At 40.2% G+C, this 25,654-nt stretch overlaps 1 protein-coding gene across 1 annotated transcript in view; it reads right to left on the minus strand.

Moving 5' to 3' along the window:
- Nucleotides 1-25,654, minus strand: part of DCBLD1 (discoidin, CUB and LCCL domain containing 1) — a 48,566-nt gene that overhangs the window by 8,375 nt on the left and 14,537 nt on the right. The window contains exons 2-11 of the mRNA XM_050316184.1: nucleotides 24,113-24,325; nucleotides 13,505-13,642; nucleotides 12,896-12,947; nucleotides 12,089-12,161; nucleotides 10,371-10,504; nucleotides 5,990-6,030; nucleotides 4,489-4,704; nucleotides 2,949-3,079; nucleotides 1,055-1,202; nucleotides 850-966 (exon numbers count right to left, since the gene is read on the minus strand). Coding sequence (XP_050172141.1) covers nucleotides 850-966; nucleotides 1,055-1,202; nucleotides 2,949-3,079; nucleotides 4,489-4,704; nucleotides 5,990-6,030; nucleotides 10,371-10,504; nucleotides 12,089-12,161; nucleotides 12,896-12,947; nucleotides 13,505-13,642; nucleotides 24,113-24,325 — 1,263 coding nt within the window. The remainder of the gene's footprint in view (nucleotides 1-849; nucleotides 967-1,054; nucleotides 1,203-2,948; nucleotides 3,080-4,488; nucleotides 4,705-5,989; nucleotides 6,031-10,370; nucleotides 10,505-12,088; nucleotides 12,162-12,895; nucleotides 12,948-13,504; nucleotides 13,643-24,112; nucleotides 24,326-25,654) is intronic.

Genomic DNA, 25,654 nt, shown 5'->3' on the forward strand with positions numbered 1-25,654 from the left:
CAGTGAACATGGATACGGTTTACCCATGCTGCTGCACAGATGAATTGAGCTTCCTTGCTCTTGGCAAGAGCTTCAGAATATTTTTTTTTATTACAGTGATTGCTTTTACAACCAGTTTTTGCACAGGAGCATTCCTACAACTATCAGCTATCTAATGGGTAGAAGCATTTGGTACAGTTGGTCTGGTAATGCCTGCCTGGCTGTGGGTCCACCAGTCAGTATAAGCACCAAATTTTGTTTGTTTGCTTTTTAAGATCTTAGATGCTACTCCACAGCATTAGACGCTGAAGACTGCAAATTCAGGAAGAAGTATGAAAATTAAGGTTGTCTGAGCCCCTATGAACACACGTATTATGGAAAAATGTTTAATTACACAACTGTGCACTACTGTATGCTGCTTTGAGCTGGGGACCCTCTCTGGGAGGGGTCATGATTGTGTAGAGAGGAGGTAACATTTTTATGAGACCACTACCTCACATTTTTAATTAATTTTTATAATTTTAAAAAAATCATAACATATAGGAAGATAGTGAGGAAGAGCTCTTCCAAAAATTGCTGCAGAGTGCTCACTGTAGTCCCTTGAGCAACCCACCAAGCATGGCAAATAAACTAATATGACAAGGAAACCAAAGCCTGATGTTTAACACATCAAGGAAAATTAAGGCTTTCAATCTCTTTCTGTGCCTTAAGACAAAAAGAACGTATGTTCCTCCCTCTTCTCTCTGTTGTTAATCTTTAATAAAGTCTGAAGGGAAAATGAAAGTTTTGGTTTGTGAGAAAGTTTAAGGTTCACTCAGGCTGGGCTGACATGATGCATCCTAGAGAAAATGCGGCACTAGGTAGCGTTACCTAAATTACTTTCTTCTGACGGGATGGGCTCTGTAACAGTCCTGTCTTCTTTTCCAAGGGAGGTTTCTGTGCTCTGACTTGGTTTCTGCCACATTGAATGTGTAAATGAACTGTTAGCTGCAAAAGAGAAGGGGGCATCAGTGGCGCTGGGGTAGCACAGTGGTTTTAGAGGCACCATGTCCGGGGACCACTGCTTACCCCATACCTGGCATTATTCGACATCCCATCAGCTCAAGCTTCAATGCTATTCTTTGGTTCCAAGTTTGAGGGATAATTCGCACATAACGGGCCACTATTGGAGGGATGAAGTTATTGCGCACTATGTCACCGGAGTTGGAGTTGCCTTGGAATACCTGCAGTGAAATTGTGCACACATTGTTTCCTCGGTTTTAAAAGTCTCTTTCTTCAAAGTGTTCCTGACATCCAACTTCAAAGATTTTCATTGTCCTAAAACTAATACATTGATAATCTGGGATTCAGACACAGGATTTTAGGAACTGAGAGTTCTGGAAAGAAAGAAATAATCTTTTTCGTTCTGCCAGATGATCACATTTTTCTGTTAGCTTGGAGGAGAAAGATTATCACCATTTCAATTCTGTGTAATTTTTAGTTAATGTATGCTGGTATAATGCTATCATTTTTTATTTAATAGCACAGCAGCACCCTTTCTTGGGAAAAGGGGATAAAGATGTAAAAAGGAAAAACTGAAGTGAAGAGTGACTTTTAACTATGCAGTTATTATTACACTTATACAGTATTTCCCAGAATCAGCTCAGCCCCTTGTGCAGAACAGTAGTCCTTGCAATATTAATTCTTAGAGATGCTTCAGCATGATCTAGGAAAACTTAAAAGCCTGATGAGATAGGGAAGTGAGCTCAGCATATGTTAGATAAAATGCTAGGCTACACAGGGTTCTGATAGGACAGGTTCTGTCACGTACCTTAGCTGAAACTAAGATCATACATAATACTTTAATGAGATTATTTGAATATAGCAAGTCCTTGTGGAAAACCACAAGTCTTTGCAGTTCAGCCACTACTAGGTTGATTTGTCACTTTTTGGGCCAACATCACCTCGATTTAGTATTCAAAAGAATATTAAACCAGCTAATGTTGGGCAGTGAAATTCCTTGCCATGCAAGCTAAGAAAATCAGAGCTAGCAGGAAGTCTCTCTACAGCTCTACCAAATTTTTAAAACTTGCCATCAGGCCTGAGGACCAGGTAGAACCTTCTCCTGAGGCAAACTGAGCTCTCTCCGAAATGATAGGTGAAGGTCTGACTTTGAACACTGTGGGGACAGGGAGTGAGGCTTTCGAGGTTTCTTTTGTTTGAAAGGAAACATGAGGTTTTCAGGGGATAAAGTTATCAGACAAATTTGTGCAGTGAATCTTTTCTCTGCATGAACTTGCCGCACTTCTTTCATATGTTCATTGCCAAAGTCACACAGAGTCTGTGAAAGCTGTTGGGTATTTTAGTGTAAGAGTGTATATTTTACATTCTGTTACACCAGTTCCTAACAGACGTCGGCTGTGCCCACTTGTGTCAGAAGAGTCCTGCCAGTGAGGGGTGGGGAGTGGTGTAGCCCTGGTGATGGTAGCACAGCCACTGTAGAAAGCCACAGGCAGAGCTCCAGCAGCAGCCCTGAGCTTTACCTGAGGGGTTTGTTTCATTTGGCGGGGGCGGTGGATTGACCATCCAGATGCATTTGAAGCTGAGCCTCAGCTTCGCTGGTGCTGTGCCAACCTACGCTTCTGCACCGCTACAGCTTTGGTACCATGGGCAAAAGCTGAGCTGAGCTAAAGACTTGCCCAAACAACCTGCTGTACAGCTTTCATTACATCGGTTTTTTGAAAGAAGGGTATGGACATACACCTCCCTGTGTGTATCCCACAACGTCACCAATCCCTGGATAACGTCCTTGTTTTGACAAGCTCACTGTCTACTACTCCATGGGCATAAATTACACTGGTGAAAACAACCCAAGTTGAGACTAGTTTGAAACTCCTCATCTTTCTTGACAGTGAAAGCCTGCCCTTCAGTGTCAAGGCAGCATACACATTATTGCTTTGAATTTTCCTACCCTTCCCACTGTCCCTTACCTTTTCTTCATTGCTCAGAATCCCTTTGTAAGTTCTCCATTTCGAGTGGTTATTTTTATAGTTCATTGTAAATGTCTTCACATAGAAGTTGAAATTCAGCATTGTGGATCCAGAGCCAGTGGTCTTAATCCCTTTTGACAAGATGCAAAAAACATTTTCATTTGCTAGGTGTCTGTTTTAAAGGAACATTTTCAAATGCAAACACAGAAGCCAAAACAATTTGGAAAACTTTGCCTTCAAGGTCTTGATTTATTTTTCAAACTGTGTTGAAATTGAGTTTAAAGTTGGGTGAAGAATGGAAATCAGTTTTAAATTGTCAATTTAGAACCATGGATATTCTTAAAAGAGCACAAAGGACTGAGAGAGCTGCGCCTGTTCAGACTCAAGAAGAGATGACTGAGAGGGAACCTCATTGATGTATATAAGCATCTGAAGGGAGGATGTCAAGTGGAGGGAGCCAGGCTCTTCTCAGTGGTGCCAAGCAATAGGACAAGAGCCAATGGGCAGAAACTGATGCATGGAAGGTTCCACCTGAATATGAATCATAGAATTATAGAAACAACCAGGTTGGAAAAGACCTCAGAGATCATCAAGTCCAACCCTTGATCCAACACCACCATGGTTACTAGACCGTGGCACTCAGTGCCACATCCAGTCTCATCTTAAAAACCTCCAGGGACAGTGAATCCACCACCTCTCTGGGCAGCCCATTCCAATGTCTGATTACTCTCTCTGTAAAAAATGTCTTCCTAATATCCAACCTAAACCACCCCTGGCACAGCTTAAGCCTGTGCCCTCTTGTCCTATTGCTGGTTGCCTGAGAGAAGAGACTGACGCCCACCTGCCTACAACCTCCTTTCAGGTAGCTGTAGAGAGCGATGAGGTCTCCCCTGAGCCTCCTCTTCTCCAGGCTAAACAACCCCAGCTCCCTCAGCCTCTCCTCATAGGGCTTGTGCTTGAGTCCCTTCACTAGTCTTCACCTGGAGGAAGAACTTCTTTACTGTACAGGTGAATGGGCACTGGAACACCTTGCCCAGAGAGGTTGTGAAGTCTCCTTCCTTGGAGATATTCAAGATATGGTCCATATCAGCCATCTTTACATCTTTAGCAGCAACTGTAATTTACATTTTTACACATAAACCAGGAGACGGAAACAGGAATTTCTTTCGCCTGGACCATTGTTTCAAACCCTATGACTTTCATGTTTCTTACTGATTCCAGAACTGCATCATTAACAGATCCTAAGCAGTTGTTTATCATCCATCCAGACTCTACTGGTCCCTGTGTAAATATTTTGTTCTGTCCGCATGTTTATAGGTCAGACACGCATGACAATTGAGTTCAACCATATATCCCCATAGGAAGACCAGTCTTGTAAATAGCCAAGATTTTTAAATAGGAAAATAATATTCCTGAATGAATTACATTTCATTACATTTAACAAAAGAAACATTGCATTTGTGCGCTGTTAGCTTTTTGGCTGCATTCATTTTGTTCTCCAGCTGCAACACCAGTTTCTAATAACCAGACAGCAACATACCTGTTATTCTCTTCTTCTCTCCCAGGTCTATCTCCAACCATTCACGATTGCTGCTGTGGTTAGACGCCCAAGCCAATCCCAGGACTTGAAGCCAAGCCTTGTCAGGAGACCACTGGAATAGCTGCCCAAACTCGTTGGTCTCCTCCCAGTAGGAAGATGCAGTAACATGGCTCTTGGAGAGGAATCCCTCTTCCAGACTGAGAGATTTGTTGCAGCCTAGGAGTCCCCACACAGACAGGCAGAAGGAGTTACTTTGTGTTTTCACAGGATATTTTTATATTAGGCTAGCAACATTTAAAGACCACCCACAACAGCCAAGTCAGACATTGCTGAATGTAGTGCTAGCCTGATGCTCTCCATTAGCTATGGTGTTTACCAGTCAATTTGTAGTGGATGATCCAGTACCAGAGAGCTGCAGTCCCTCTCCTTTACCAGTCTAACTCCTACATACAAGACACCTTCTGACTGCATCTGCTATTTTTGCAATTTTGTTTTTTTTAATCTCTGCACTTTTGTCTCATTCCTGTGAAGACTCTTTTTATTTTTAAATTCTCCTTCTGAAACCTAATATTTATGTTTTGAGATTGGCGTTAACTAATTCTGCTGTACAAAACATTTCACAGATGAAGGCACTGTACTGAAAGGAACACTTTACTGTAAATATTTCATGATTCTCACCTGCAATTAGGGCTAGGAAAGTTACTCATTAGAGAAGTTCCTTGATACTGCTGCCAAGACATGATATCATGAAGATAATAGCTGCAGGTAAGTATTACAAACTCCACCAAAGAACCCACAAAATTTCTGCACATAGAGGTTCTTCAGAGAAAACAGGCCAGTGGAATATGGTTTCAATGAAGTTAAAAATAATTCCTTGGCAGATTCAAAGGCCTATACATGCTCTACAGTTTTCAGTGGAATAGTAAATGATTTCATCTCAAATTAGTAAAATATAATTCAAATGAACGAATGTGAACTTTTCTACCCTCTTTGCTGTGTTTTATGCAAATGAACAGCTTGACAGATTAAAAAGAGGGTTTTGCATCTTGGAAAGTCATAAACAAAAACTCGTTCTGTAGCAGTGCAATATAAATATATCTTCATTCCTCCCATGTTTTTTTCCCTTCTTGTATGATGAAGATGGAGTTTATAAATGTCTGAAGAAAAATTGCTTTAATTTTTCTGTGGCCAAAAGTACATAAAAATGGGATTATCTGATTGCTGTTTTTCATATGCTGGCAGCAGAAATGCAACAGCAGAATACTATTTCTGTTTCTCATCTATGTGCGTATGACCACACATATTCTGTGGTTTTTTTCTAGCTCACTTCACATCCCTTCAATTTTTTTATTCACTTGCCAATTTTAAAAAATTGCTGTCCTAAAATATCCTTCCTAGACACAGCCTGACATTCTCCTGATCATTTTTCAAAACTTTTGCAGAAAATACTTAAATAAAAAGATAACATTAGAATAGCTAAAAATAAAGCAATTGTTCTTACCATTCGAAGTAAATGTAAACCGCTTATCTGACAGCGAACCACTGTAAGAAAAGAAAAAGGTAATTCAGCCTTTCATGAGGTGGTCACAGGAATGCTGAGGTACAGTTTCAGAATCATTGTCTATCCAGTACAATGTCTCTGGCCAAACAGCCACTTTCCTTGCACTCTAGTGCATCCCTTACTGCGACTGAATTCCGATCATTTTTTAAATGGATTTGAACGTCTGTTATGCTTTAAAGTGACTTCCTGTTGCATCAACTTGTTATTCTTGCTACATGTGAAGGAGTTACACTTGATGGCAACTAAACCACACCAGCTCTGGCCATTCCTACTTGGGCTACAGGTGTGTCATAGGATGCCACTGGATGAAAACTACTTGTTTTAATCTGGGTGGGAACCAGTTCTTTATAACCATGGCCAGCATCTCCCATCAGGAATGGTTCTTTATGCTCCATTAACCACATCTATGGCTCTCTTTTTCTTCCTGCTTCTGACATGGACTGCTTTGCTTCAGGAGAAAAGCCATGTCTTGGACCACTCCACATAGGCCTGCACAATGCAGGACAAGATGAAATCATCACTCTAAGGGAAAGCTGAGCTTTCCTTGGCCTCCCAGGGAGCACTTTCTGATTCCCAAGGAGATGCCCCTGAGGTTTCATTCCAGAAACAATGACTCTGACCGGCTGCCTAATGAAAAGTCTGGGTTTTAACCCGAAATTAGTTTGGACTTTTTAAAAATCTGACCCCTTCACCGTCACTTCAATTAGCTGCACGCATCATTTGCCCCTTTTGAAAAGCCTTGGCCAGCGTGACTAAGCAGTAAAACAACTTCTGCACTAAGCATCAAGACAGTTCCCTTTCAGGCTGCCCTTTTGTTGTTGACCAGGAAAATTCCTGCCCCCGGTACTGTCTTCAGGCTAACCACGGTGTGCACGTCTGTGTGTTTTGAGAGCACTGCAAATGGGGAATAGGAAAGTAGTCCCATGTCAAGGTCAATAAAAACACTGCCTCTTTCTGTCACTGAGGGAAAACTAATGACTACAGGCAAACGAAGCCCATCAGAGATGACGGTGAGCACTGGGTGGGAGCTGATTTATTTGGGCATGTAGGCGGCATGTAGCTAGAAGGGGAAACACAAGCCCTCCCTCCCACCTCTTTCCCCCAGGCAATCCTCAGGGGCGATCAGATGCACTCTGCTCACTTCAAACCAGTTCGACATCACAGCCAAAACATTTTTTGCTTTCTTAGTGAATGCAAAGTAACCCATTTCAAGAGAAAAGAAGAAAACAAACACCTGTGATGATCAGTAAAACCTACCCAAAACAGCAATCACAGCACTCCTTGAATATGATAAAGCTTTGTAATAAAAAAGTCACCCACATCCCTTTCAAATAGAGAGCAGCAAATTTGGCAAATAAAGGGAGGAGATTAACATTTCTAAGGTCTATAAAGCTATGAAATCAAGCTGAAATACTTCTGCTATAATTCACTAAAGATGAAAAAGTAATTCAGTAAGTGGTAATTCATCAGTTTCCTAATGTGACAACGGGCATTCATCACACAAATTCCACTTTGTCCTTTAAGGAAGGGTATCGCCCCATGCTCCTCATTTTCCTGATAACCTGCAGGATCCTGCCTTTTTAACAGTACTAGTGGCGGCACTACAGGGAAGACCTGTGCTGGTAGGTCTGCAAAAAAAGGACTCTGCTTCCCATAATAAATAAAATAAATAAAAATATAAAATACATTTTTTTTCCCCAGAGTTGCTCTCAGGCAAGCTTTTCCTAAGCAGTGCAAGTTAACCCCAGATCTCATCTTTCTCTGTTCACAAGCACGCAGTATCTTGCGTTTTCAAAGGCAAATGACTTCACATGCGCAGGTGTATAGCCAGAGGTCAGGCCATGTCACAAACTTAAACCCCCGTGTATTTGTACTGGGGTACCAGAACTGCCCAATAAATCCAGCCACTTGGTCTTCACTACAGCATTTGTGGGTGCAGGTCCACGCGTGGATCTTGAGAACTGAAAACCTGACAGATGCTGGTGTGTAACAAGCGCACTGAAAATTGGAGTGGGGAGGCGAAGGTCAGCTCTTGTGGGATGATGGGCGAGCAAGCAGTAACTCCATGTTAACAGTGCAGATACTTAACAGCTCGATGCACTCCAGCACCAGCTTTTGATGAGGTCAATTTCAGCTCAAGCCACTAAATAATTTAAATCTTTAGTACTGGAATCCACTATAAATGAGATTTTAAAAGCTTGAGTAAGCTTTTATTTAAGGGCATCTAAAAAGCTCTTAAAGCACTGCTGCTCAAGCACCACTTTTTTCTTGCCAGCTCTGGCTTCTCTGCAGGATTTTCTTTCACTGTGTAGGTACCCTGAGGACAGGGAAGCCATGCAACTTTGCAAATACCTCTTGTAAAAGCTTTCTTAAAGCATGAAATGTGTTGGTTCATTTATTTTGGTAAACAGGCCCACTCTTTCTAGGAACATTTTTTCATTATTTGAAATAAAAGGATTTCCTTGAAAACCCCAGTTTTCCTCTCCTGGCATAGTGGGCTCACACCAGCAGTTCATCTGCTCCAGGGATTGTCCCAGCTGCCAGGTATGGCAGAAGCATCCTAGGAATCCCATTTTTCTCAAAGTCCATGCCATCTAGTTTGCAGGCATCCAACCCAGTATGAGCCTGTTTACCTGTAGCTCCCTGTATAACCTGTAGAAAGTGACAGTTGTCTCCTCAGGGCAATTCAGTCTCGTCAAGATGTGCATCATGCTCAAGGAGTGCCCTGGCAGGCAAAAGAGCTACAGGGGCTATGCTCCTCCTTAGGCTGCTTTCTTGGAAGCACAGGTTTCAGCTCTCCTTCATCGTAAATGGGAGTTTTCCCACTTGATGTAACAGAGACAAGTTTGCATCTTTGTGGATACTTCTATTACTCATGTGAAATGGATGGGATATTTTGCGAATAGCAACACTGAAAAGACACCTTTATAAAATATAATATAATATAAAGACATCTTTAAGGTGACTGATTAATTATACAAACTGTTTTCCCCAAGCACGCCTGCATTTGCTGTCTTAAACACTTCATTCCTTGCCCACTAGCTCTTGTACTGTGAAAAAAACAACAACAAATGGGAATCACAACTGCCTTTCATTATAAAATTTTATATGCTGCTGTCTGAGTTACTCCTCCTGGGATTCTCAAGGATTCTCAAGGATCACAAACATAAGAATGTATGTAAACAGTTCTGTAACGTCTTTAGATATGGTACAAAGTATTTAATTTATGGTTTCACCAAGCTGGCACGTGTGATGGAAAGAATTTGTATTATTTGTTTTATAGGGGCTTGGTGCCTGGGCAGAGCTCTCAATCCTGCTTTGCTTGATACAACTTTATATTAATTTTCTTTGGCAACCAACTGTCAAGAAAAATAGAAAATATTTAGGCTTTACAGTTCTTTGGCTATGATCTACATACTACACAGGTTTATATACTCCAGTTCCACTATATATAAAGCATTTCAATCTGTGCTGAAGCTTAAGCACAGCAACAGAGCGAATAAATGCCTTTTTTTTTTAATGAATGAAACCATGATTGCAAAATTGTCAGGAGGGTGTGAGAAATCATGGAGAAAACAGGAAAATAATATAAAAAACACATATTCCCTTAGCTCTCATAGCTATGGGATGGAAATTTCCCTTCCTACTTAAAAAAAAAGCCTCATGTAAAATCCAGATAACATTTGAAAATTAAAAACTATAAACCAAGAGGAATGACAGAAGCAGTTGCTGGAAGGGCTTACTGTGCTGGATAGAGATTAGAGGATTTATTTCTACTTCAACAACAGTACAATTAAAAGTCAGAAGATAAGCAGCAAATATAACACCCTTGCTATAAATATTCTAAAATAGAAAAATTCTGAACATGTCAAAAGCACAATGTTTAAGAAGTTGTTCATTAAATCCCCTATGACTCAATGGTACTTTTTATTTATTCAGTCTTCCTAGCTTTTTTTAAACTTTAACATGAATTTATCATGATTTATTAGCACATTGAGTAAAGGTGTTTGTTGCAGAACATCATACTTTCATGTATCTGCTAACAAAGTAATTTGCAAATACGTTTTGGAAAGAATAGAAGAAAAAAGGAGAAAATAACTGTACTACATGGTATAGAGCCACTGAAAACTTGGCATATTTTCCTATCTCCAATGCCAGCACCACTGAAATAAAGCCATAGCAATTAAGCCCAAAAGCCTCTAGACCCACACCTAACACCTTTTCCTCCTCAAAATGGTGTCCCCAGCTGCTTCTGATGATGTGGGTGGTGCACTGTGCCCCGGGGTTTGCCCCCAGTGTGAGCACCACCAGCGGTACTCACTCTTGCGAGGGGATGCCGTTGGCGACGGCGCCTTCGTAGCGGCTGATGCCCTTCTGCTGGGTGACGCTGATCTGCCCGCCCAGCTCGTCCGTGATCACGCCCGCGTGTATCGCAGATTTGCACAGCAGCGAGGTCTGAAAGGCAGAAGCCAGAGCTCAGGAGATCGGTCTGACAAACTGCAAATGCTTTCCCTCTCCAAGCCACTAGTATACAGGTGTTACAGCTCATACAATCCAGGTAAAGCTCAAGAGAAATAAGAGGCAGGGGAGGGAGGAAGAACAGTAATCTTTGGAAAATATATGTTTCCCAAAGTAATTTCTTTTGGGTTTTTTTAAATGAAAACACAAATAATCTGCTTCTGAGAAGGTGCTGTAAGATTGTTATTCCTCAGGAAAAAGAAGTCAAAGGCAAGGCAACATTTCCTTGGGAAGATAAATCAGTAATTTCTTGGTATTCTTGCCTGAAGTCAGACTTACCTATTACTGCACCTTAGGACTTGAGTCGTGGCGTACATTAGATTTATCTATGTGTTGAGTACCTGCTGCTGGGTTTTAAGTATAGCCCATTTTCCTAGTGTCTGAGGTGGGATAGCACTGAAAAATACAGGCAGGACAACTTCTGTGTGGACTAGGTGGCTGCAGGCAGAGAGATTGGTCTGGTTCATAGAGGCCCTGCTTGGGCTGTGCTATGGGACAGTCTGTGCTGCTGAGCTGTTCCCTCCAGGGAGGGCTGGGGAGTGGGGGCTCAAAGGCAGCAGGTCTCCAGGGGAGCCCTGCAGGTTCCTCCCATCGGATAAGCTAAATCCTTCTTAATGGTGGAGGGAAAATGTCTTTCACAAATTCCTCAGTGCAGATAAGATCTGCATGAGGTCATGCCATGTGCTGCTTTTCTGTCCTAATCATCCAAACCAAGGGCAGAATAACTCCAGCTAATGAGAATGTAATGTGGCATTTCTTTGTTTCTTCAGCTCTGCCACTTTTCCAGGCTGGAGCAGGTTAAACGTGAACACTGACTTTTTGGAAACACAGCAACTGTTCTAGTTGTGATAGGGTGGGATTTTACTTCAGGGATATGATTAAGCTTACTCACTGAGATTTCACAGGCATGACAGGAGGACAGTCCACGGTGAGAGAGACACAGAGAGGGCAGAGCTCTGTGTGATATGAACTGTGGATAAATGCAAGCACTTGGGCAAATTCTTTGCTTTAAAGAACAAGCAGTTAAAACAACCCAGTGGGTTATGATATCAGTGGGATATGATTAGGCAGTGTGTAATATTTATTTCATCTAAGAGGAGACTGCTAGGAGACTGGAGGCATAATCCTAAAGAAAAAACATTTGTTACAGAAATGTATTTTTTTCACAGGTGGACACCAAAAAAGTAAAAGCTAAAATCACAGAATATTTAGTACGTGGATGAGCACTGCCTCAAGAGGGACAAACTCTATGCAGGGTTTTTCCAGAAAGCCAGAAACCACAAGTCAGTAGGTGTATTTGACAATCAGTGGACTTTGTTCTCACACAATTGATTTGTCTGTTTGACAAGTGTCTCTGTGTGCTTATATACTGATAGCTTACTTATATACTGATAATAAAGGGTCTATTTAACACAGCTGGGAATAATTACTGACAAAAGTCAAGCAGCAAAAGTTTAAACTGAGTGGTTCTACTTTTGCTTCTTTCATCTTCATGAATTTTCCCTCATTCTGTGTACTTACATCTCTGTATCCTTCTCCAATATTCCCAGAAATGTCACCTGCTATGTCTCTGCAGCCAGCAGGACAGTATCTGCTGTAGTGAGAGAAGAAAGGCCTGTTTAAGACATGAACTGTAGTGATGATACACACAAATAAACTCATACAAAAGAAATCATTTTTTTAGTAGCAATTTCTGGATTATGGTCTGTTAGTGAGTCTAGGGGATAAATAAATGGGCCCTTGAGTTCATAGGTGGACTGGACACAGTAGCACACAAAGAACCAGAAAAGCAGTTTTGCAAGGGCATTTTTTCTGTTTAATTCTCTTGTTCTAGAAATGCTACCATGTGAGTTTTCAGCACAGCCCAGATAAGAAGCCTGTATGCACACCCAGACAGCAACCAGAAGAGCACAATTTATTACCATTTCAAATCCTATCACAAAGTTCAAGGAATCAAGAAATTATAGCTTGTCCTCAGATAATCTTGTATCAGCTGGGATGTGATCTGCTCTCAGAGGGAGCACTGGAATTTGAGGCTATTTTGAATTTCAAAGTGGAAACTGTTTTTACATATACCATGTATATGTATGCCCTAACGAGTATTGCTGAGAGCTCTGCAACTCCATTCCATAATTTTTCTAGGCTGCAGATTTCCATTCAGCACTACTGCTTCTCACAACCGAGCCTTGGACACTTATGGCATTGGAACTCAAAAAAGATCACTTCTCCAGAAAACCAAGACTGTTTTCTAACATTTTCTAATTACTGGACCTGATGACAGATACAGCAGAGCAAGCCAGAATGCAGAGAGCTACAAACCCTCTTTACCTGAATTCAGCCTTTGTGTAGTGGTTTGCTCGTTCCAAACAGGTGATCAGATCTGTGAAAAGTTTACAAATGTCAATTCCCATTGTAGGATATAGAAATACAGACAAATATTTGGTTAAATGTGAAATTACATTTAAAGACCTCTCTGTATAATATTTGAGCAATTTTGTTAGACTGGAAGCAACAGCTATGGCTCTCCCTCTTTCTTTTCAACTCTCTCTTTTACTCCTCTTACGTTTTACAGCTTCATCAAAGTTGAACAGACCTCCAGAATATTAAATGTAGGAATGAAAATATTAATCTGTCCTGCCTCTTTTTCCTGTCACAGTGTGGTGGATGCTGGAGCCCAGAATACACTGGAGCTTCAAGGAGAAAGTGTTCATTTTCTCTTTCACTGGGCCTGTATTGCAAATGGTCTAGCAGCTATTATATCTGATTAACGCTGCAACTATTCCTTGCACACATGCTATTAAGAATACCTTGGTTCAGGCTAATCTGGAAATATTTAGGATCAAACACTTGGGCTAAAGTCTATGTGTGTAAAGAAGATAATGAAATAGGGGGGGGGCTATGCCAATAATCCTCTACTAGTTTTGGATTTCACTTTACCTGGATGATCACTGCTGGCATAGGACAACAGAAAGCCTCGTCCTGACACATGGGATCCACTCTCAAAGTGAATAGTTGCCTCATTGCTATCCAGAATGATTTCTTTGGGGACAGGCATCACGTTACCACAATATGGCCCTATGGCAGAACAAAGCAGATTTCAAAGGTTTAGGTGACATAATTAGACTGGAATATTCTCATGATTAGCAAAGAGTTTCATAACACATCCATTCTTTTTCAGTAACAATCTAAATGTTGACAAAAGGGTTTTGGCTTTAGCCCTTTATGAGTATAAGCTCCAAAGTTACCCTGACAAGGAGTGGCTAGGATCCAATTGTCTCCCCATGGCAGAAATTCCGGCATTCGCGTCTCTCATCACATAAGCCTTAAGAGAATGATTAATGCCCTTCGACCTTTGAAGCACAGCATGCTTACAACCAGCAGTAATTCATTAGAGAAAATAACAGAACATTCAAAAGCAATCCAAGGCATCTAGGCAGGGTCCCCTAGATAAAGTTTCCAGATGCATACAGCTCGTGCTGCCGTAGCACAGCAGCCAGTCAGGAAGGATTAAGATCACAGAGTACCTGGTTTTCAAGGACCTGCGGGCCAAAAATCATACTACAAGGCAGTTAACACCTTCCTGAGAACATTTCTTAATCTTTTCATTCTAAAGACACCATCAGGTCATGGAATTACACAGTTCAAGTCTCTAGAGTTTCAAAGAAAAAGGAGAGGTAGAGAAAGGAGGAGATGAAGGGAGTGGGAGAGGGAGACAAGAGCTTTGTGCTTACATTGAATTAGATAAGGGTTTTATAGCTACCAACTGCAGTATCTTGGAACAGTCTTTGGGACACTCCTTTCTTGTGACAGCAGGCATGCCCAGGACTCCTAGTAATTACATTTGCTTCTTCAGAAGTCAGTTCCCAAAGGGAGCATTCCTCTGAGACTGCCACAGTCTCTGTGCTGGCCTTCTGTCACCATACCTGGTGCAAACATTTGTCCCTGGCTGCCCTCAAGCACAGATAATACAGAAAATCCCAAGTAGTTTGGGTACACTTGTTCGAATTTATGAGGCTATTTACCATATAAACTGCAAAGAGGTTTTGTAAGGTGGGAAACAGATTTTTTTTCCCAAGAGAAAAAAAGAAACAAACGACCCCTTACAAGCCCTCAGCCCATCTGTTCTGTTGAGGTGAATGACAGCTTCTGTGTCCTAAAGTAAGTTTTTGGGATGAAAAATTATCAGTTTGATTTTTCCTCATTTTGTTGATCGTGGCTACTTTAGGGCAATTTGGAACTGAGTTCTGAGACACAAGAAATTACATTTACAGCATGACATAAATTTGATGAGTGATACCCTTCCTAACAGGCTCCTAAAAGCTTCTTCATTTTACTTGATTTTACTGGGGTTGGGGGGAGGAAGGAGGGCTCTTTCCCAAATACTTCCTTTGCCTTATTACAGCTATAAGGTAAGCCTATAGAGTAGCCTGATTGGAGCCAATGACAGCCAGCTGTCAGCAGAATAGGACAAACAAAAGGAGGAACTCTTGTCTTTTGGCTTATAAAAATCACATGGTGAAGCCAGGCAGGCAGAGAAACAAGTGAGGAATGTGACATTTCCCTGGAGTACTCATGTGTTGAAAAATGACTCACGACTTAGTCAGAGACAACAGTGTCTATAAAAAGGGTTAAACAAATTGCTTAGGAAATGAACTTATCAAAAAGACAGCATCTGACACCGTGTCATACCAGACAACTGCACAAGTGATTTATTTGAGAAGGTCTTTTGTGTCAGATTGCAGGGGGAGAAAGTAAAGTGCTAACTTAGATATTTTTTTGAGACAGAGAGAAAGGGGAAGAAGACAGGGAGATGCTTCTTCAAAACAAACACCTGAGAAAGCTTTAGTCCTTTTCTTCTCTCAAGGACTGTCTGTACATATTTTCTCACAAGTGCTCCTTGGCTTTCTCCCTCGCAGCAATTGGCAGTGACCTATCTACTCTGTAGGTATAATTTAGATGGCTGATTCACAAAACCACACATCGGTTGGATCAGGGATGAGTGTCTCCTCCAGTGGCAAGTCTACATACGTTCCAGATAATTATACAAACAAATCACACATCATGAGCAACACCAATAAAATAAAATATAAAATAGTCTAGACTTAGAGAGTTGTATAATCCAAATGAAAGCCAGAAATTCAGAAACAATCAGCTTAAGAAATCAGCATTTGATGCCTAAAGACAAGTTTCTACTGTTAAGTAATAAATCCAAAAATGTTACCAGGCTATAGTATTTTCTGCTAAGAGCAGTTCTGGTGTACTGAGAGACTTCCACGGGTAGCTCAAAATTAAGGGGGGCCTAGGATTAATTCCTTAGAGGATACAGAAACAAGAAAGATTATACACTCAAGGAAGGAATATTTTCTGAAAGTTTATCAGTTTTCTGCAAAGATTTTAAAGAAAACGATAGGTGTGGGATCTATTAATACTATAAAAATTTAACTTGTTCTTTTGTTGCAAACAAAGGAAAGCTTGCGAAATATTTCAATATATTTCTTCTCAGTAATTTAGGTAACACCATATCAACACTATACTGTGAGCTCCTCAGACTTGCCTGAGATCTAGCAGTGTTTATTTCCATGTTACCAAATACAGAAATAAGTGCTGAGAGGTAGTGTTCAGAAAAAAGTGTAAGCATTATCTCACCCCTATATTGATGTTCTTAGAGAAGCTGATCAGACACCAAGTTGGCTTAGAGGTTCTCTACTCCCTGAAAAACTAGACATGTACAGTCTGTTTTTCAGGAAAAGGTATTAATCCACTATTTTTGGTGTTTACTGTCTTTAAAATGACCTGTGTAAAAGCACCTTTCTGATTTGATTTACCTAATAATATTGGTTTTGGTGTAGCAGCACCTCACTCCATTTTGTCAGGTTTTTGCAGAATGGCTTTTTAACCTCAAATTCTCATTTTTCCCCGAATCAATTTGTTTTACATTGATGGTCTTCCAAGAAATTATCCAGGGGGACAACTAATAATGCTTAGAAAATAAAACTGATTCAGGATCAAGACAATTCTCTGGGTTCAGTTTTGACTGATGAGAGAATTTTATGCTTTCATCTGTTTCCTAATTTTCTTTGGAAAAATAACATCTTTGTTTTTATGGACTCTTTCCTATGCACTTCCATATAGCAGTCCTCCATTTCCTTTCATGTTGTAAAGCCAGAGACAGGACAGTCTTGTGGGCTCTCTGCGTTTCAGTTTGTGGTGTGCCTGAATTAGATGCACTTTCTATATACACAGTAATGCCTAGCAGATTTGCTCTCCATTGACTTACCCATTACCTCGAATACATATGTTGTGAGAATTTATAGACATTAGAAGTCTAAAACTAATCAGTATCTGTAGACATTAGGTTTCATCTGAAAACTGTATTTACTACTCAGTTTTGCCAAATACCTCAATTGCCTTAAGATGGAAAATATTTTAAAGCAATTGAGGCGTTTGTCAAAAATACTTTTAAAACTCATACATTCATGTGTGATCCCTGTGTTGTCTGTCCATTCCACCTAGGATTTATTTATTTCTATGAGCTGTCTATATGAATACATTACAACCATAGTGGAGATGAGAGATGATGGAGAAAGCCTTGGTTTGTGGCTGATATGAAAACGAGAAACTTGCTTATAGGGCCCTGTTAATTTTTGCTGCAGCATTTGGACTTGACTCTGGATAAATATTTAATTCCTAAACCTGGAACTTAGCCAAAAGTTTTTTAAGATCCCTTTTGAGAACTGCCAGATCACGTTATCAGTTTTTCATCTTCTAATGTTAGTTGTGAGGTAAGTTGTTTTGCATATTCAGCTTGAAAAACGAGTCATGAATGCTGATCTCCCTCTGTTTCCTGTTAAAGTGACTTGGCTGCAGCTCTGATGGGGTAACTAGGCCGGATTATTGAGTTTGTTTACTAAGAACAAAGAAAAGAGTTTGATTTAATAAACAGATGTGTTACATGTGATGAAACTGAGTAGGTGTTTTCCATATTTCAGTATTATTACATCTAGATACCAGGGCCTTTTCTTCTTTCTGCATCTCATTAACAAATTGACCCAGCTGTGGTTCCGTCTGTTCGCTCCAGATTATATATATATATATATATATATATTTCTGCAGTAGATATATTAGGAATCTAAGGATTTCAAATATACCTAATTTAATTTAATATTTTCTATAATTAAACTAACATTTAATGCCTTTCATCCAGAACATTTAATCTGCTGGTATGGTTTAGGTGGCTTAAATTAAATACTTTTATTTTGGGATCACTGTCTCCAAGTAGTATTAACATCCTGCAAGACACACGGTAAATTGTCTCGTGGATATCCTTTGGCTTTCTCCTCTGGAGACTAAAGAGACTATTTTATGTGTTGTTTATTTTTTAAATGTTAGCAATAGCCTACTGCTTTTGTCTTTTTCATAATAATGTTGTTTTGCAAATCTGATGATCTTTACAGCATTGTCTGGTTTTATGAGGTCTAGTTTATTTCTCCAATCAACCAGGCTCTGGCACAGCTCCTGAGCTTTCTTTGTTGAATTATGTTCCTTTATTTTTCTACTTCCCGTAAGAAGTGCTGTGCCTAGAGGACCCTCTACTCTTACACCAGCTGGTAATGCCTACATGTTGCTTGTTTCTGTGGTTCTTCATACTTTCTGCCTCTTCTGTAAGGCTTTTGCTTCCTTTTAGAAGCAGTTATTTCCCTCTTTAGCTATTGAATGTTTGGTTCACTATGCTCATTCTCCTTTCAAATTCCCAAACTCCATTTGAAATCTGCAGTTTGACATTCACAGAGGTCTTTAAGAAACTTGGTTTAGATATCAAATCATAACATCCTCCGTTCAACAAAGAATCTTCTTCCTTTTTTTTCAAGATTTGCTTAGAGAATAAGCCACAGTTGTCAGGCAAGGTGCAGCAACAGTCCCATATATCTGCCCCTCCAGGATTAATATGTCCTAATGCACTTGTTTGGGGAAAACAATGTTTTAAAATGTCATCCTTAAATTCAGTCATCTTTTCTCAAATAAATCAACCTGGAATTACCTCAGTAGCTGGGGAAGGACAGGGGATATGATGAACGTGGATTATGCCTGCTTCACTTCAGAGCTAAAACCCCAACCAAAGTGCAAGTCTTTCACAAACACCACACAAAACCAGCAAGGATCTGTTGTATGAAAACACACGCATTCTCAAAATTCATCTCCCTCCTACATTCACACAAATACTTGATAAGCAGTATGAAGTAACCCTTGATAAGCAGCTCTTCCTCTCCTCCAGACCAAGAGAGGTCCTCTTTGCTCCAACCCTGACACGCACACATGCAGAGGTAACAAGCATGACCCCAAAAGGACATGCCAAGAGACAAAAAGTGCTTCTCTATGTCCTTCTTTGCAGGACTCAGGCAAGGTGGTGTTTAATAGTCGGTAGATACGAGTTGACAGAGTAGTCAGGATGAGACAGCCTGGTTATTCAACATTTAACTCTGTGCAACACAGTCTGACCTCAGGCTGAGTGGTAAGCATTTCTTGTTTTAGGAAAAAAAAAAACAACCTCTCAGCGTTTCCAAAGGGTTGCCAAAGACTGCAATAAAGGAAAAAGAAAAAGGTACCTTAGTTAGACTGGAGAAGTAATTACAATTAAGAAATGGAGGGTCTGGATCACCTGCTCAGTCTGTACATATGCCTGCTTGACCTCAGGTGAGATCCCTAACTTCTAACATTGGTGTGGTTTTAGCCAAATCCAAAGACAGAATCACAGCAACAGCTAGGAAACGTGAGTGAAGAGCTGTAGTTTAACAAAAAAACTAGAGAATAATATATAGTACACTGTATTCAGCTAAGAGAAAAGAAGGGTCCATTTGATTAAACAAAACACAGACATCCTTTGTTGCATCAATCTTTCAAATCTGAAAGCTCAGGACACTCAGGCAACCACTCAGGCAAAACCCAGCTGTTAGAAGAGTTTTGACTGTTAAGAAACTGTTTCACTTGATCTTCAGCAAGAACTTGTCTGGGCATTTCCCCGGGTTTCCTGAAATACCAGAAACAATACAATAATAACAAGTTTCCTTTGAGGGACAAAAAAGAAACCTGGACACACCCTTTATTCAAGCAAGATATTTATTTCGATACATAATAAGGAGAGACTGGTTTGGTGAATCCCCTCAAGTCATAATGACAGGTAGGAGGCATCCAAAGGCACTCGGCTCTCCTGCACGCCTGCACACACACGTGTGCACACCCTCAGCAACTATTAGACACCAGTAAATGCTCAATTTGTCTAACAGCCCATAGTGGCGGTGTGTGGGGAGCAGAAAGCATTTTCAGTAATTTCTCTGTTTCACATTAGTTACCAGCTGTAAATTATGCAAGAACAAGTCAACTGCACTAACTCTCCAAATTATTACTAGTCACTCAGCAGCTCTGACATCCACCCCAGAGGAACACATCAACCTCCTACTGACTGGAAGTGAATGCAGAAGTAAGTAGGCACTTATCTCTTCTTTAGTCTTTCGCTCCAGTCAAGGCTGATGATCAGCTCACAAAATTAAGGGAAAAAATACTAAGCCATTAGATGGGGAAAAAGATAGGAAAAAGCAAGGTCAAAAGAGGTACAAAAATCTGATAAAGACATATAAAGAAGCTGACTAAAAGCAGTTCCTGTCAAACTCTTTAAACATTTATGTTCCACCTTCCTAAGTAGTGCAAATTTTGTTCTTGAGAACTACAAGGCTGACATGGTTAATCTTGTTTTCACATATCCCTTTAACTAATTAAAAAATCAGAAGCTCTACTTCAGAGCTCAGTATTTTTAATATGCTCAGATAATGCAATTAACTCGAGAAGAAAAGCATTTTGGTAAAGGCTTCACCTTGTGTACACTGTGAGATTATGCTCATAATTATTTTTATTCTAGATTCTTTTAGTGGGACAAAACCCCCCATATTTTAATCCAGTGAAAAGCTATGCCTTTGAAACAGAATGTGATCATCTATTTATTTCTCCCAGAGACAAAACTGTGCTAATATTTAAAGGTTTGTCAGACAAAGGTGACTCAGTTCAACCAAAATGGGTGTTAGACTCCCGTTGCTGACTGATGATTAATATTTTCACATCTAAGTCTGGATACAAAGCTAACAGCTTGAAAGAAAAGGCATGCTACAGGTTCTTTTCTATGACGAACATTGAAGAAAATAATTTTCAGAGTAATAACCCAGAAATACAGTGTTCAGACATTTTGTGTCTCCAGTTTTAGAGCTTCATTAAGAGTATTTAATTACCATCTTTTAATTGCAATATTGGAGAAATCTAAATCAAATAGCTGCCTTCACAGGTCCATCAAAGCTGAGAAGTATCAAAGGTGAGAAGAACTGTAGTGTCACATTAGTGTCTCAGTTGAGATTCAGACAGGCTTCAGTACATCAGCAGATGCAACAACGCTACATGCTTTTCTAGGAATTAATTGTACTCTTCTATCAGTCTACAAAAATCAAGAAAGGTCCTGAACTTAAAATTTGCCTGCAAGTGGTCTAATCTGTAGTCACCAATATACAAAAGTGAAGACATCAATGCTACAGCTAACATAAATCAATTAATCCATTTATTTGTATTTAACAGCTTCCCCTTATTGCACAGAATATAAATACCCCCCACACAAATTGAGTTGCTCCTTGCTGTATTGCATGAGTCGCTGCAGATGGTTATAATCATGAATGAATCACAGTTAAATGTAAAGACTGGAAGAAATCTGGAAGGAAAACAACATTTTGTCATCTGAGTCTTCTTTACACTAATTTTATATTTACACGCATAATCTAGTGTTTTGCCTCTGACCAATTTTCTAAGCTTCAGATACACTCCTTAGCAGATGTTTGGACTCATACTGACATTCATGCTGTTGCCTTCTGTAGAGTTGAAGAGATCAGCATGATATTTAAAACATATTTCCCTTTGGACCTTCTTGCAATTGCAAACCTCCTAAACACAGAGCAAAGACTACTTGGCTAATTTGAAACATGAGCAGTATTCGCACTGCCAGCTTTCCTACTTTGCTTTTTAGGTTTTTCTTTTTTAAACTCAGGTCAAACACAGAAAACATGCAAAGCTTAGTTTTTAACTGCTCAGATGTTTCCAATGACTGCAAAAATATTTTCAGTGCTCTATCATCCTATGAAATAATTTCGATGGCAAAGGTCGGTGCCTCCTTGGCCAAAGGGAAGATGCTGACCTGCCTGTCGATGTTCACGAGGAGGAGACAGTTGCAAAGAGGAGATGTGGACTCAGAAACAGCTGTCTAAAAGGACACTTAACAGACTGAATAGATGTAGCAGTGCTTACTCACTCTTCTTTTGCTTATATAAATGCATATTAAAAGCCGGAGCTATAGCAAAACTATTGCAAAAAATTACTTTGAGAAGTTCTAATCTCATCTAAGAATTCCTGTGTCTTTTAAAACACAAGTGGCCTCATGAATTTATGCCTACAGAATTATTTCCACATTGTTGTTGTGCATGGATTTACCTGAATGTAGAGACTTTGTAGGTACGCTGGTGGGAAAGTCTACAGTGAGTTGCTGACCACAAAACCCATTACAGATGGTATGTCTATTTAACCTATAAAACTGGCTTAATCAGATATGAGCAAAATCTGCTAATTGTGCAGTTCATGATGAGAATGCAAATTATAGTCCACATGCATCTAACATTACCAATCAGGTCTGAAAATGGGTGTGGGAATACTTTAAAAAAATTAATTATGTGAGATTGATTGCATAATACACAGGTATTCTGTGCTTACAGGCTGAATAACTGCAGGATAAACTATGTGAAGATGTCTTCATGCTGATGTGTAAGGACTCAAAATTTCAATCAACTTCCAAGCTTCATTTTTCACTTCAGAAAACAATATATTGATTCATCCCTGTTTCCAAGATACTTTGATTAGAAATGCCAAGATAGTATAAATAAAAATTCTTCAGATGTGTTAATGCAATATCTATATCTATACCTATTTCTTACTGCCAAGTACAGACAGACTGTTTCAGGTAAACACAACTCATTACTTACAGTTATGAAATGGATCATAGAACCATGGAATGGTTTGGGTTGTACGGGACCTTAATCTACTTCTAACCATCCCCACCATGGGCAGGGACACCTTCCACTAGATCAGGTTGTTTGGGGCCCCATCCAGCCTGGGTTAGAACACTTCCAGGGATGGGGCATCCACAGCTTCTCTGGGCAACCTGTTCCAGTGCCTCACCACCCTCATGGCAAAGAAAGAAATAAATAAGATTTTTAAAAAATCCCAGCACACGTGAACAAAGATGTTCTTTATGCCTCAAATCAAGCTCTATGCAAGGCTTAGATATCAGCATGTCACTGCCCAATCTTAGTGAAGGCTGTTTCAAAATGTAATACCTCCCCCATGAGAAGAGTAATTACCTCTACCTTCCTTTGAGAGCAAGGCTTTAATACCTCACTTGATCTTCTCTTACCAGATGAGTGATAAGCCTATCATGCTGATGAATGAAAGGCAATCAACCCTTCTTACTACTAAGATATCTGTGAGATCTCATCCTTGGAGAACGACATACTTTTCTGAGCCAAGCAATAAGCTGAAAAACCTGCAGAGGCTCTGTGTAGCTCGTGTCTTCGTAACATTTTCCCACTGAATCCATTCTGCTTGTTAAGTCCAGTACAGCACATTCAGCTTCAGCTGACTGATGGGCTACAGCCCACTCCTAGCAGGCAAAACTTAGGAATTGTCAATTCCTAAGTTTACTCCTACGTTGGGGAACTCCTTGCAGCCTTGGATTTAAATTTGACTTCTGCAAAAGGGTACATTGACTTGAAAATTAGTTTGACTCTTTTAGAAAGTGCAGATCAAAGTTTCAGTGACAATTGATTGGGAAAACCAACTTGAGAAAGCCCTCAGGTTCTCCCTGGGGAGGATCCTGTTGTTAAGATTGTTCAAAGTGCACAGCTATAGCAGATTGTTTGCTTATCTTCCAGTGCAAATCCCTTACAGGAGTGCAGTCTGGCTTCATGCATTTAATATCTACAGGCATTAAAGCCTGTGCATTAGCAAAGGTTATCAGTGGCTAATAGGTAGCAATAATAAAGGTTATCTCTTCTCTGAGCTGTGAACTGCCTAGAAATAGAGACATGCAGGATCATTTGGCTCTAATTTCTCATCTTTGTCTGTTTCACGAGCAAGCTCTTTCCCTACACAGAGGAACAGGGCTGCTATAGGTCTACAAACTTGCTGTACCAAAACTGTGACAGTAAAGCTCTGCAGGTCTAAAGGCAGAGCCCTTGGGGTGGATGTGGCAGAGCCAGGCACATGCCCTTGTGTCCCTGGCAGCACCCTCGGTCTGGGCAGAACTACACACAGTGTGAGGGGCAATGACCTCCCATGCAGAGAACAACACACTTGAATGTGAAAAGGAAGAGAGGACAGAGGCTGACATTTCTTGCATTTTGCTGAGTTGGCTTTTTACTCACACTTTCACCATTCCATGCATTGATCATTGTCTTGCCTTTTACATACCGTGCAATGTTGAAGAGCTCTGGATGGTAAGGTAGCTGGACTCGCATTTCTGTGATTCGATATCCAGGTCTCCAATTTTCAAGATCAGGCGTTTTCCTGGAGGCACTTGGATTTTCTTTTCACAAAGCGTGTAGTTTGGGTATGTACCAGGATAGTTCTTGGATGCCAGCGTCCCACTGTCTTGATACATCACTGTGTGCCCACATCCATCCCCTGCAACGGGAGAACAAAAAAGGAAGAGAAAAGAAATGTAATAAGAAAAACGTAAGAGAAACAAAAAACGTGTAAAGAAATACTGGCCACATAATCATGTCTCGTGCACTTTTCCCTTTTAAAAAAGTATTTTGAAATACTCCATCTCAGTTCTGCTGTAGTTGGAACATAGGTAACTGAAATAAATCTAGTCACATTTCTCTTGTAAAGCAGTAGAAAGGAAGGTTGGAAACACTAATGAACTAAGGAGTATTTGACAGTACTGTACAGACAGAGCCTCTCTGGCTCTCTGCTTTACAGACCAACCCTACTGAATCCTGAAGAGAGGGTAACTGAACCACACATGAAAGCACAACAGACATGATTTAACTATGTGCTATCATAGACCAAACATCTTACTTTCTTGTAGGTTTTCTTGTGTCAGCTGCACAACACAAAAAAAGCACGGGGGACAAGGTGAAGACACAAGAGAGGCTTCAACAGGGGGATGTGCACTGTTAATGGTACGCAGGCTACTTGGCAGTACATGCCTAGAGATGCAAGTGCTGCTGCCTCCTTGCTGGAGGGCTGAGGGCAGGTGCCCACAAAGTGTGTTTTCATGGCACTGTGTAGGAGCCACATCGGCTTTGGAGCCTTTCCTTGGTGGAGAGGTATCTGAGGAACAGCTGCAGCAGAACAGAGGACAACAGGAAAAGGTGCATGGAAATACATGGGGGGATGTGTGGACTGACATGGAAAACAGGAAGCATCCACAGAGGGGAAGGAAGCAGGTATCAGATAAGAGACCTTGACTATTAAAGGAAGCAATTTTTACTGAACTATTTAAAAGTATATATTAGTAACTTAAAACTGATACATTAAAGCCCAAGTCATTTCATTCTGCTCGATCAATCAAATAATGGAAACTTGCGCAACACTGAAATTAGTGTCATATACATGTGCATGTAGGCAATCTTCAACTTTAAGTCAGTTAGGGCATAGGCACTCTTTACATAAGAGTCTTGTATACTGCTTTTCTTTATTTCTTCAAAACTGAAGCTCATCCAAGAAGTGTTAATAAAATAGACAATCCTGCAGAGCTGTGAATTCACAATGTTCTCTTTAACTACCCAAAATTTTGCTTTTGGGGATATTTTGGTTAAACTGTTTTGGTCTGTGCATTTTCATTACTATCTGAACTTCCACAAACACTAGGAAAAACAAACTTAAGGTTTCATAAGATTACTTAAAAATAAACAACAAGAAATAAAGTGTTGAAAAAGAAACATGTCTTATTGGGGTTTGTTGGGCAAAGTGGCATGCTATGCAAAGATAAGCTCCAAACTATCA

The sequence above is a fragment of the Myiozetetes cayanensis genome, unplaced genomic scaffold (assembly GCF_022539395.1).
Source record: "Myiozetetes cayanensis isolate MyiCay16 unplaced genomic scaffold, myiCay2020 scf2-11, whole genome shotgun sequence".
NCBI lineage: Eukaryota > Metazoa > Chordata > Aves > Passeriformes > Tyrannidae > Myiozetetes > Myiozetetes cayanensis.